The following is a 13372-nucleotide window of genomic DNA, read 5'->3' as shown; positions in this document are numbered from 1 at the left end:
CAATTCTTTGTGAGCTCTAACCCTGGGACTGTCTGTATCTGTCTAAGAGACCATCGAGAGACGCTCTGTGGACAATTCGATTCGCAAACTGACTTTCTCGGGGCATCTCATCAAGGCGGGGTAGAATAGCCCATCGTTGCAGCAACAAGTTTGAGAGCGTCACATACCCTCCGTCCTTGTCTAGAAGACGTGCTGCCATTTTCAGTCTCTGAACTGTGAAATCAAACCTCCATGAGGTATCGGCCAACATGCCTCCGCCGCTCGCAAACAAAAGCAAAGGAAAGGGCCGCGAGGTCAGACGATCTCGCAGTCGCAATACCACTCCAAGCTCTGTCAGCACTAGCACCGTAACCGGTATTGGTTATCTAGACAATGACATCTCAAAAATTCTAGTTTCAACCTCCGTGCAGTATTCCGACATTCTCGACAAGCTGGGCGGAAGTGGTCAGATCCCCGAGCCAAAGGCTCTGGAGTCGTTGGTTGAACACCTCAAAACTCTGAGCCAGTTGGCCGAAGTCAGAAGTGATGCATGTAATGCGGGAATACGGGAACTATCGCAGAAACGCAAGGAGGCATTTGAAGAACTGAGGGAACGCGAACAATTAGACCGTGATGCAGAAGAACGATTGAGAATGAAGAGAGAAGCAGACGATGATGAGGACATGGGGCGGGCTTCAAAGGGAGGTAAATTGAAAAAGAGAAAGGATAGAGGGGCTGCCAAAGAGGAGAGACCCTTATCACATGGAGCTCATGCTGTAGCCAGGCAGGATGGAGCAGATATGAAGTCAGACAGTAAGTCCATATTTCCTTGTCTTAGCTGCAGCCATTCTGTATTTCACTTAACTTCGTTTTGGTGTTAATAGGATCTAATCTGTCTCTTTGCATTCACACTCCTCAAATCTGTGCCTATTTTTTCCGTCCAGCTTTTGTTTTGCTATTTGGATCTAACCTAGCATATAGTCCCTCATCGTCGCAGTGGGAAAGATGCAACCAGAACAGCTTCGCCTCCATCGAAAAAATCAAAAATTATCGTGTCAAGCACTTCTTCTCTCTCGCCAACACCATCTCCAACCGCCACCGGCGCCGGAGATCAGCTCTCGGCTGCAGGTTCGCCTGACTCGATGGATAGTTCTGATTCCCATCAGCCCGAACCTGCGCCCTCTGTTCAGCAGTACCAAGTTTTTGGCCCTGATCCGCTTACGTTTGATGATCCCACCATTTATCATATCCGAGATGTTACCGTTGACATGACAGACGAGGAGAAGAAGGAAATATATTGTGTCGCACAGTTTCCAAAGAGCGATCTTAGCCATTTGATGACAGGAACCCCTCCAGACAAAGATTTCAGTACCTCAAAACCAACCAACCAAGTCAGCGCCAATACGTTTGCTACCTATATTGAGCCGTATGTTCGTCCTCTCACGGAAGAGGACATTGCATTTCTCAAAGAGAGAGTAAGTTGATTGTCAACGTTTATTATAGGAATTTTTCTGTGATAATCCACTAAGTTTCGAAAATTAGGGCGACCGCACAACTCCTTTCCTTATGCCACGCCGAGGCAAGAAACACTATACTGAAATTTGGGCTGAGGAGGATGGGTCAATCAATGTTGATTCGTCGAATCAAGAACGAGAACAGTTACCTCTGAATCAAGGTCGCGGCAGTATCGACCAAGTGACGGATGAAACCGCAGAAACTCAACAAATATCTGCGCCGCCCTTAGTCAGCCGCCTGTACTCTCTGTTGCGCTTCGAACATCGTACACTTCCAGTTGAAAGTGCTGCTGGATCTACTTCTAATAATGAGGATACTAACGTGAATGGCACCATGAATGGGGATGCAATGGATTTAGACAATCTGCTTGGGGTAGAAACTGAGGCGGTCAAACCATTGAACTCTGCCACCACTTTTACTGATGCTTCCCCGAACGGTTTCAAAGTACCCGCCGCTAAGCTTGAACACGGACAGCTCGACGAGAGACTGAAAGCCGAGCTTCGATACGTTGGGCTTTTCGGACAGAATGATAACCCAGACTACGACGCGCACTATGACGATGATATCGCGGAACGTTTACGTCTCCTGCAAGCAGAGCTAAAGAAGCAAATGATCATCAACGGGTCCCGCAAAGCACGTCTCCTAGAGATCGCCCGTGAACGCCTTGCATACCAAGAATACAGCACGATCCACGACGACTTGGATTCACAGGTGCAGCAGGCATATCTCAAACGCACGCGCACGCTTGGCAAGAGCAAGAAAGGCTCGCAGGCTAAACATAGACCTGGCGGAGCTGGTGGCGGAAGCCATCTTGTCGCATCCAGTGCTTCGGGGATTGGCGTAAGCAGACCTGGCATTGGCGATGTGGCACGCACGCTGATGGATCGCCGGAAGCGGTGGGCTGATTGCATTGGGCCTGTGTTTAAGGATTGTAAAACGACAGTGCCAGGGAAGGATGAGAGTATCTTTGACCCAGTGGTGATGGAGGAGTATGAAAAAGCGGAGGTGGAGGGTTGGGATGAGGAGCAAGAGTAGGCGGAAAAGATTTCCTTATTTTTACTTCTTAACAGCGATATGTACAACTTATCTTTTTTCTTTTCTCGTCTGGGATGGGATTGCGGTATGGATCTGCTGGATTGGGTAGGATTTTCACTTTTCATGGCGTCTGGTATCATTATCATGTTCTTTGTAGTCTTATGCCAGCGGTTGGCGTCTACAGGCAAGTTTTGGGATGGGCTTACTGGGACCTGGGCTTTGTTAGCAAAGGAAGGACTCGATCTTCGGTGTGCAAAGTGATGGCGTTTCAAAGATTATCCGCATTTTAATACAAGATCTCTTGAGTCTTGTTCGTTTTCTATTTCCACACGCCTCACGTTTTATGTGCTCCGAAATGTGACATTCGATTTCCCGACCTTCCGCCAACCCAAGTTGAGAATTTCCAGGAATTGGAAGGCTGGTGGCAAATATCCCGTCTAGAATTCATGTGTAAGAACAGCGGTTTCCTATCTTGTATCAACTAGCATGAAATCGTGCATCCGACCGGGTGTAACGAATATATACTCTCCCGCATGGTAACGGGGGGAAAACAAGGATCAGCTACTAGAACTTGGAACTTCAGTTGCTACCCTAGCGATCAATAATTTGTACCTCATACGGATACCTCTTCAGCCGATTCGTAAGTTCCTTCTCACTAATTTCCAGCTCTGTGCATATTTGATCAAAGCAGTGCGCTCCATCGAGATATTTCCTCAATGTCCTATCATCAATCACAACCTCCTCATCGTCCTCCAAATCATACCCATCTTCCCTGTCATCCTCAACGGCGATGTCGTTATCGCCATACGAGCCACGCGATACAATCATCGTACTAACATAGTCGTTCCCGGATCGTGAACCTATTGACCGATGACTCCGGGTAGATAAGCGACGTCCTCCTACTCCCGCTATATCCGCACCACTGCCTGTAAAAGACCCATTCCTAGTACTTCGTGAAAGGGAGGATGATGGCGACGAGGACGGAAGTCCCTGACGACTTTGTCTGGCTGGCCGTGCAGGGTATTTCGTTGCGTATGCATATTTATGCACACGGTACAAAAACCCCTTTATCACACCAAATGTAATGAAGCGTCTCAGATCTATGTAGGCGAGCTCGTGCATGTGTTCGATGTACCATTGCTTTACAGTCTTGCCCTGCCTGAGACTAGCGTAAAGCTCGACCAGCCCGACTCCGTCAACGATGCTGCTGTATTGGTTGGCACCCATGATCCCAGATTTGCCGGTAAGTGGCCATATTTCATCATAATCTAGGTGTTCGTCATTTTGGGCTTTCGAACTGCATCTGGGGCCAGATGATAGGGAAGATGGCGTGAAGGGTGTCAATATTGGTGGTGCTGTTACACTTTGGGTGCGTGCGAAACGTGTGTTTACATATTGTGCGCATTCGCGTTGCATTTCTTCATCCACTGCGATAGTTGAACCGAACTGTGCTGTTGGCGCATATATCGCATTGAAGGAGAAGATGTCTAGGAGGAATATGCACCCGTAATAAAGGAGGTGTCGGATTGCACTGCATGTTAAGGAGAAGTCTGCGTCTGCAAGTGTGGCAATTATACGAATGCTGTTGACGCCGTTGATGAAAGGTACGATCTGACAATTAGAAGTAAGAATTATTTATCCGCCTAAGAATCATGATTTGAGCTCACGACTGATTGCCGCGAGAGAACTCACTCTCTGCATGGTTAGATCCCAGCTCTCATCCACGAAAGCTTCGTAACGAACAGTAAAGAGTGGCACTTGCCACGCCTTCACCTTTGGTGGTGAGGGATAGAGAGGAAATAATTTGATATTCAAAGTGTTGAGTTCATCTGGGGAGGGCACTCAGTCACTGGCCGGATAGGAAGGTTATAGAACAACCCAGAAAAACAATTGGAAGGAATATTTTTAAGGAAAGAGAATACCATACCAATTGGGATCATGCATTCGCAGTAATTATTCAAATCCTCCATCAACGTCTCACAGAGACTGTAAACTTTTCCCTCCTCACCTTTTGAGAAATCTCTCGACAAAAACCCAGACTGTTCTTCCAGACCGCACATCAAATGCGCCAGCTTCTGCACTACGCTTTTGAAACTGCCAAATTGCTCATCTTCAGTCAGCACAATGCAGAAATTGAATATAAACTCATTTCGGTCGTAACGCGGTGATGTCATGCAGACTGGGTATCCGAGGATGCGATATCCGCCCGAGCAGACGTGAATCAGGTTGCCGCATAGCTCCTGTCGTGGAATCACGAAGAAGGATATGTCGGAGAAAGAAATCAGTGGAGGCTGATTCGGAGGCGCTGTTGGGGATGGTACGATGGCTCCATCGGGGACCTGATGAACTACTTTTGGGCCTGCGTACAGGGGTGGAAATGGCTATTAGTTTTATAATGACCAAGTGTAAACAGTTGGCGCCTAAATGTAACTTATACGACCGATATCTTACCTTCCTGGGTGTCAAACTTGCTGTAAAATATTGCTTGGATCATTTTGCTAAAGGAGATTGTATAGCATTGATAACTATACCAGTTGCGGAAATCCCTCTTGCGTCATGATGTGGTCTTCCTCAGTAGATGACCAAAGATTACACAATAGTTCAGCTTGCCCATGATAGACAAGTTATCTGACATTGTGTTTTGTCAAGCAGGTATAGCTATGAACAGTAAAATATAAAATATGTCCATACTTGCTGATGGTTTTTGTCCTTGATGAAGATGACGAGAAGCTTAAGTCACATGTCCCACACACCCAATTAGTTCTAGCTCATGCAATTTGTTGAAGATATAATTTTTTATTTTTACTGAGATAAAGTAATGTTAATTTTGAAATTGAACTCGACATGCCCCCTTTGCTCAGTAGCCCCATATGCATCGCAAGTAGAATGATAGGCATCTATCAAGGAAAAAAATACAAAGCGTAAAGAAAGAAATAAACCAAAGCCGCTTTTAAAGGAGAAATATCAAGTAATCGTTTCGACGACGCTCGACACGCTGTTCCCTCAGCCACATAAACACATAGGAGAAATAAATCACGGACTGGCTAAATTAGCAAAGCGCCTCCCGGTTACATAAAGTTCGAGAGGATTACAAAAAAAAAAAAAATCATAGAACATGAGGTTCGCTGAATCATTTGGAAAGTGCAAGCAAAAGACAAAAATCTATTCGGGGAACCACCTGTAGAAACACGAGGGTTGGAAATGATGCAGAGAAGCCGTAACGATCAGGGTGAACGCCAGTCTAACAAGGGTGGGAATGGAAAGAAAGAAAGGAAATTGAACAAAACAGAGTGGAAATGAGCACAAATCATAAAATGCATCATGAAATAAGTATGTTAACCGATCCATCCATCCAGGGCGGGCAATCAGAAATTATGTTTTCAGGAAAAGGCCAATAGGATGCCTTCTGTTGATATTGGTAGAGCAACTGGCTTTGAGAGGTTTATTGTCAGGGGTTCCTCGGGCCCTACGTGGCGGGGCTTGACGACGATCCGACAGCGCGTCTAGTGGTGATAGAAGGGCTCAGTAAGGCTGGGCCAGCAGTCCCAAGCCCGTTTGATATTGGGGCGGATCTCTGGCTAGAATTCGTCGGGCGTGGGGTTCTATGACTGTAAAGTCCACCCGTGCTAGTTGACGATGAGGAAGAGGGAGAGTGTACTGGCAAGTTGGTGAACGACATGTTCAGCGGTTGACCGGTTCTGATTGCATCGATCATCTCTGTATATCCATTACGTTCTGAGGCTTCTTTCAGCCACTGCTCCCAGTCTTCGTCGAGGGAAACGTCGGCTCCCTGTTGTCTGGCTTCTGCTGCCTGTATCAAACGTCGGTTTAACGTAACGCCATAGCTTTCCATTTCAGCGCCATCGTCACTTGTTTCTGACTCGTCTTCCTCCTCACTTTGTAGCTCTGATATGATCTCCAACTCTGGGAATTCGCATTCAACTGCTGGTTCTCGAGCATGCTGATTTCGAGGGCTCTCCTCTTCGTATGAATGAATATACACAGATGGCGGTATTGGCGGGGTCGCGGCCCTAATGTCGTCTGCTGTAGTATCTCTCACTTGGACCGCCTCATCCCGTTCGTAGCGATCTCTGGCGGACTTTGTACCCTCCCAACGGCAAAGAGAAGCGATTTCAGCTTCCGTCAACCCTAGTTCATCAAACGCTTTGAACAATTTCCGATGCCATGTGAAACGACCCAACCGCATTCGGTGTGGCGGATATGAATAATCGAGCCCCGGATATTGAGCTTCAATGCAGTCGAGAGTGCCATAGAAAGTCGACGTTTCGATACGAACCTCGGGAACCAGATGCCGGGTGATGAGGGACGCAAATGACGAGGGTTCGTTCGTGCGAGGTTTCGGGAAGATCGCGTTGTACACAAGTTGAGACAGCGAAGGCTTATGCATGGTGGGTGAACAGGTGTTCGATGTTGTCGAGTTTCAAAGAAAGGAAAGGCAAAGGCGAGGTAGAAATAAAGGGGATAAAATTTAAGCTCTGATGAGTCTCGGAGTATTTAAGATGGTGTGAGGTTAATTTTCTCGAAGTTAACCTTATCGATTATAGGACGCGTGGAAGTAACTTAGGTTTGGAGTAAAAGAATGTGGATAGATCTAGAAGTTCACGTAAGTTTCCGGCTACAATCAATTCTTCCACATTGCTATTCATTCACATCATCGAGGAAATTCCTAGCTCAGGTGACGATATAATGATATGTAGAAAGGGAGCTGGCGGCCGCAGCACCAATAACTGAAACGAAAAGCTTCTGATATTGTTCCGCCGTTCCTACAATTCCCGTCTCGGCCAATTTCTGTTCCGTATCTCCCCTTTACCAGGAACTTGGGTATATCTTTTTCAGTCTCCAGCTTCTTATGAGGTTTTATTTCGGGTATCTCAGTAAACGGAGTATCACGAGTTGATAAAGCTCAAGGGTTGTTTCGTGAGTCAGGTTGCGTTGAAGATCACGCCAGACACTCTGCGACTAGCGACGGGAGGGTTGAATGATCAAGTTATTTTAATCACTTCGTTTATTTTGATGGTCAAAGAGGTATATCACTTCCAGAATTGGCGCCTGCGAATACTGCACCCGCGAAATTTCGAGGTCCTGGCGTATGAGATAAAGATGGCAATCTTGGAGGTTCGAACTGTGCCCGGATTTTGAGGCAACTTTGGGGTGTTCTCGTTTTCGGACTGTTCCTGGAGATTGGCTGGATATAAAGCCGGGTTTCGTGGGTCTGCAGGAGGTAAATAACAGTGGAGGCTTGGTGGTCGCAGTCAAGACGTGGTTAGAGTTGCTGGTGGAGAGTTTGCCGATTTGGGAGCCCCAACCTGCGTTGCTATTTAAATATTCGCAAAACAAGACCAAAACTTAGGTTGCTCTGTGGGGATGATTCCAATTCCAAGCACATCACACCCAACGGTCGAGCAACCCTGTGAGACAGGCCCTTCAAGGAACACAGTTAACCGGAGTGAAATTGATTTTCGGGGCTGATTTATATATAGAGCCGTGCTGGCTAGTCTCTCTTCAGCGATATGTGAATCATAGCTCCCTCAAAGGCCTAGGGACGAAGGTACCGATAGCTAACTAATCACACCTGAATGAAAGATTGGCCAGCAGTGATTCTAGCTGAGAAAAGTTCCTGGCCCAGGAACCCGTGAACTTCGAAGTCTCACGCTGAACCTGACGAGAGAATCGGATGGACTGGGTTATTATTTAACCACCTGAGTATTTAACTATATGCAGAACAGACGGCAGCATGGTGTTGGCAGCTACATGCAGAGTTGGGCTCAACCTATCGGAGCCTGGCTGGTGCTGCTGCATATCTAAGCATTCAGGTCACAGCACATGTTCGCAAGAATGTCTGGCCGCGGGTTTCCTTCTTTATATTTTCGCACCAGCATCGGAGAAATTTCAGAGGCTCCAGCTCATCGTTCCGTATCCAATCATTCTTGTGGCGGGCTCCCTTGCATTCCCTGATCCTGGCTGAACATGAAAGCAGCCGACATGCCACCCAGCCTGGGCAAGGTAGTGGATAAGCCTTGTCAAGCAACTTTATGGCTGTGACGCTCTTCAGGACCTTTCTATGGAGTTCAACTTTGCATAAAACATCTCCCTCAAAGCATAATGGGGCGACGTATGATGGCCAATCTAAGAGAATATTATCCACCTCTATCGTGTCCGAATCATTTGAAGGTCAGATTGTGTTGGCCCGCCTAGATGGAGAGCCCGCCGGTTGATGCGTTCGATCATGCAACAATCCTGCAACATACCCATTTCTGTGCGTACTTGGATTTGTTTCTCCAATAACAAGTGGTCACGTCTTTATTAATGCTACTCCAGAACTTTCACTTATTGTACGTTAAATATTATAGTCTCCCTTGCTCCCCTCACCATAGGAGTAAAAAGGGGTATCCATTCATCTTCGCTTGGATGACAAAGTATATTAACTTCATGATTGGTTAACTACAGCAGATTTCCAGCTTAGTGGCAATGTATGGTCAAAATTCTTTCGTCCTACAACGACCCGGTAGGTGTCCTCTTAAGCTGCTCTATTCGATTTCCGCCTTCCATGCATTCTTATTATTAATGCACCCAGCCTCGAGAGCGGAGAGCACAGTGGAGCACTTGGGAAATCCCTTATTATTGTCCGATAATCTCCTTTTGATACCCTTGGAAACCAATATTTAAATATCACTGGCGTACGTCATCTCCACGTGGGATAAATTATGCCCTTTCATTGCTATTGGTAGCGGAACAACGGCATTACAGAGAGAAACGACTTACCCAGAATTAGCACCACCTTTGGATTCGTTTGAGTCAGTCTCGGACAGCCTATTGTGGTCCTAGGCTTCTTGAATACGTTGTTGCTTATGTTGTTGCCTATAACTATGCTTTACCTATTCTGAGAGGAAATTTCATATATTTCCGGTGAACTATTCCGAGCCCTTTTGGTGTTGCATGAAACTCCCTTTTGAAGAGAGCAGTGATGAGCAGTTTGAGGAGCTCAGGCAAGAACTTAGAAATGCCAAAGCTGGTTCCATCTCTCCAAGACCAGTAACTACTGGAAGCCGATGAAAAAGAAGTCTCTCATATGTTGCTTTGGCCATCGCCTTTGCATTTCAATTGGCATTTTCCCTGTCATTAAATTTGGCTGTGTTCCTCTGAAGCACCCGGGGCCATGGTGAGGCGCATCCATTTTATGAAGGAATCGATATGGCTGCCACCTGGGGCAGTATTCCCCACTTAGTTTCTGCAAGAAAGTAAGATGTTAAACAGAAAAAGCAACGTATTTGAGCTAAATAGGGCATCTTTGCTCTTAGTTTCATTAATATTACACACTTCTTTACGTCTGTTGGAAGAGGTTAAACCCATTATTCTCCCCCCTCCCACATATACCAGTAGTTCTAACCACAATAGGTATTCATGTTTTGGTCGTAGGTTGTGAATCAATCTGCACACTGTAGTGTAGTAGGTTTATGTCTTTCGGTCTGCAGTGGATGATATGTAGCCAGTTTGACAAAGTGTTTGCAGTTAGATGCATAGGCCGCCATCCTATCTCCTGCGAGAACATTTATGGGGACCGTAGTGTCATCACCATCTTGTCCGTGGTAAATGTACACTGGGTTTGACTGATTCGGAGATAGTATCCACAGGCAAATCTAGCATCTCCCCAGGTACCCACAAACACAGCAGCACTACAAAAGTGGACTGCAAATACGAACCGTTAAGTCTCCACCTAACAACTTCACCAGCCCCCTTGTTGCCAGAAAATGTCAGCCAACCTAGATCGTTAGATATGCCTACATGAACAGGCACCAACAGAATTCGCATTTCATTTCACCCTCACTCGATTCAACTAAGGCAGCGCTGCAAGGACCTCCCGCTTATTAGAAGCAGATTCCAAGAGGGGATGATCCCCCTTAAGGTTAAGAATTGGTGGACATCACCAAGAGTATTTTGAACTTTGATGACAGTACATAGAAATTACCCCAAATAAAAATGTCCTTCAGTCGAAAACCCTCTTTTTCTAACAACTTAGTGTGTTTTGGTTATTCTCTGGCTTCATAGTACGGAGCCCTTGAACTGCGGATGTGGTGTCGATATACAAATCACGTGACTATGATTCCGCTCGAGAATGTGCTCTAGATAGACATTATCTGTCACTCGTATTAAGTGGTGAATGCAAAGGCGCTCTCTAGCATTCCATCATCTGAATATTGACAGCTGCATGAGAGCTTTTTCAAAGCCTCTTCACAGCTGCCAAAGTGCCTAGTGACGATGTCAACCTTCGATGGCATTGTTGGAAGGTTAGCAAAAGCCCCTGAGAGAAAATAAAATAGCTGAATAGATATCCAACATCACTTCAATCTTAGCTAACGCGGGAAGCAGAGTTTCCACAAATTCGAAGTAAAAAAAATCCAGATTTTTTTTTTCCTTTTCTGGCCCATTGACCAAATTGATATATTGACCCGTACCGCTTCAATTGAGCAGTCGATTATTTTCGAAAGAACCCCAAAGGACCGGCTCCGCTGGCCTGCTTTCTGAGCCATGTGCACAGCGACCACCTTCAAGGCTTAGAATCTTTGAGAGCACCTTTTATTTATTGCTCTGCTGCTACACGAGAGGTAAGGTAACCTTCTTCCCTTCTATAAAAGAATGTAAATAACCAACCATGAAATTAGATCCTCCTCCGGCTGGAGAAGCGCCCCCATCGCATAAATTTCAGCAAGGGGATACTGGAGTCGAGGAGGCAGCATTACAAGCATCTCTCCAGATTATTGGTGCGATCCTGATATCTACGCCATGGCCACCACGAAATTATCCATGCATTAACATATGTTTTAACCAGCGCCCAATCCCACTTCAAGTTCCAACAGAGATAGAGCTGAGCCCAAGAAACCATGTTCGAGTCACTCTGTTCGATGCCAACCATTGCCCTGGTGCGGTCATGTTTCTTATAGAGGGAAACGGCAAAACCATTCTCTATACCGGCGATATTCGGGGTAAGTGCTACTTTTAGCGTTTTTATATGTGCTCTCTCTATTACGACATTGCTATGATGGGATCTAAATTCATTTAATTCTTGATCTAATTTGCTAGTCGCTCTCTGTAACAATTGACCATACTAATTATATTCCATATAACATAGCGGAATCCTGGTGGGTGGGCAATCTTATTCGGAATCCAGTCCTTATTCCATACACCCTTGGAGATAAGCGATTTGATAAGATCTATCTAGACACCACCTTTGCTACGAAATCTGATGTATACCAGTCGTTCCCCTCTAAAGCTGAAGGAATTAGAGAGCTCTTAGAAAAGATCAACGCCTACCCAGAGGATACAATTTTTTATCTGCGAGTATGGACGTTTGGTTATGAAGATGTCTGGTTAGCCTTGTCATCGGCGCTAAACACCAAGGTAGAGCGAAAATCTTCATCTTTAATCACCAAAGGCAAAAGCTAACAAGCTGCATCAGATCCATGTCGATCAATATCAAATTGGGTTGTATAAATCCCTCGCGCCACGGGCCACAAATGGTTTTGGAGTTGACAACACGGCATTCCTTTGTGGATTCACCCTGGGCAATGCGCATGCCCCCGGTTGCTTAACTCACGATCATAAATCTCGAATCCATAGTTGCGAGCCTGATATGCACTGCTCGACGATCTCCAAAGGCCCCTCCGTATATATCACTCCCATTGTGTCACGTATGAGCGATGGTTCTGAGATCCCCGAGCTTGGAGCTGGTGGGGGCCAGGGCGACCTTTACCAAAGCCATGAGCTCGATTTATCGGATGGCGTTGTATTCCAGCAGCTTTCAAATATATGCTTTGAGCGTATCAAGGATGAGAAAACTCGTGCGTTGGCACTATGTGCTTTGTCAGATGCGCATCAATCGAAATCAAAATCGCTATCTCTTGATGCTTATGGCATAAAGAATGTTGGCGAAATTTCTGTCCAGGAGCTCGTGGGCATTCTAAGCCGAGGGTCGCCAAAGGCCAATCTATCGGATCTGTCAGACATCCCCAAACCCAAGATACCCCTAAACATACGGGGCAAATTCGGACGTCCACTCCCGAACACAATTGTGAGAATTTACCTGATTTCATACATTTTTGGATTATTTTGGCTTCTCTTGTTTAGCATGAGGGTGCTTTGAACTAATACATGAACAGCGTTTCCCCTATTCGCGCCACTCTTCGTACGACGAACTCTGCAATTTCATCAGGGCATTCAAACCAAAAGACATCATGTCGTGCACCGCAGATGTTGCAACTTGGGACGAGGACGTATCCATGCGAACTCTATTTGGTCATTTGTGTTCTGGCACTGATTTTACCCACGACAAGCTGATGAGGGAGTATGTCCAGCGAGACTCGCGCCGGTCCCGAAAACGGATGCGACTGGAATCTAATTCTTCATCACAACACCATTCAACCCAGCAAACAGATTCATATATCGAAGCAAACGAGCTTCCTCCCATTACCCCATCAACAGCCATTGAGGCCCGCGAGTCAGATTCCAATTCACCTCCGCTGCGAGAAATGCAAACTAAACACAACAATGCTCTCCCTGAAATATCAGCCGCTGCATTCCAGGAAACATCGCAGGATATAAGCCAAGACACAACCGATGGTGCTGACACGCAGTCTTCCACAAACTCCCAAATCCTCGCCATAAAACTAGCATTGAAAGAAAAACACCTAAACCGGGAACTGGATTTTCATGCGGAATCTTCATTCCCAGATCTAGATAACGAGGATGACAATACCTCACAAGAAACCTCTCAATCCTAGTGCGTTTCCCAGTACCAATCCCAGTTCCCCCTCCCCCCCCCCCCCCC

General features: G+C 46.1%; 5 protein-coding genes across 5 annotated transcripts in view; 2 read left to right on the top strand and 3 right to left on the bottom strand.

The window, feature by feature from the left end:
* Window positions 1–16: 16 nt before the first annotated feature.
* Window positions 17–199, bottom strand: PAAG_11192 (hypothetical protein; the record flags this gene model as incomplete). Its single annotated transcript, XM_015846885.1, has 1 exon — window positions 17–199. The coding sequence occupies one exon, from the start codon at window positions 197–199 to the stop codon at window positions 17–19; it is 183 nt and encodes a 60-aa protein (XP_015703492.1).
* A 49-nt stretch (window positions 200–248) lies between these two features.
* PAAG_00962 (hypothetical protein) lies at window positions 249–2529 on the top strand (the record flags this gene model as incomplete). The annotated part of the gene is made up of 3 exons (XM_015844195.1): window positions 249–792; window positions 961–1454; window positions 1522–2529. 3 exons carry the CDS (start codon window positions 249–251, stop codon window positions 2527–2529), a joined length of 2046 nt encoding a protein of 681 aa, XP_015700976.1.
* Window positions 2530–3120: 591 nt separating this feature from the next.
* On the bottom strand, window positions 3121–5023 carry PAAG_00961 (hypothetical protein; the record flags this gene model as incomplete). Its single annotated transcript, XM_002797056.2, has 4 exons — window positions 3121–4140; window positions 4222–4358; window positions 4457–4888; window positions 4981–5023. The coding sequence occupies 4 exons, from the start codon at window positions 5021–5023 to the stop codon at window positions 3121–3123; spliced, it is 1632 nt and encodes a 543-aa protein (XP_002797102.1).
* A 972-nt stretch (window positions 5024–5995) lies between these two features.
* On the bottom strand, window positions 5996–6937 carry PAAG_00960 (hypothetical protein; the record flags this gene model as incomplete). Its single annotated transcript, XM_002797055.1, has 1 exon — window positions 5996–6937. The coding sequence occupies one exon, from the start codon at window positions 6935–6937 to the stop codon at window positions 5996–5998; it is 942 nt and encodes a 313-aa protein (XP_002797101.1).
* Window positions 6938–11200: 4263 nt separating this feature from the next.
* The window catches only part of PAAG_00958 (hypothetical protein), a gene marked incomplete at both ends in the record, with an annotated part of 2602 nt that continues 430 nt past the window's right edge, over window positions 11201–13372 (top strand). Inside the window, 4 exons of the mRNA XM_015844194.1 lie at window positions 11201–11531; window positions 11678–11946; window positions 12005–12616; window positions 12705–13324. Of these exons, the coding sequence (XP_015700975.1) occupies window positions 11201–11531; window positions 11678–11946; window positions 12005–12616; window positions 12705–13324 (1832 nt within the window). The remainder of the gene's footprint in view (window positions 11532–11677; window positions 11947–12004; window positions 12617–12704; window positions 13325–13372) is intronic.

The sequence above is a fragment of the Paracoccidioides lutzii genome (assembly GCF_000150705.2).
Source record: "Paracoccidioides lutzii Pb01 unplaced genomic scaffold supercont2.2, whole genome shotgun sequence".
NCBI classification, from domain to species: Eukaryota; Fungi; Ascomycota; class Eurotiomycetes; order Onygenales; family Ajellomycetaceae; genus Paracoccidioides; species Paracoccidioides lutzii.
This window is presented reverse-complemented; position numbering and strand designations above follow the sequence as displayed.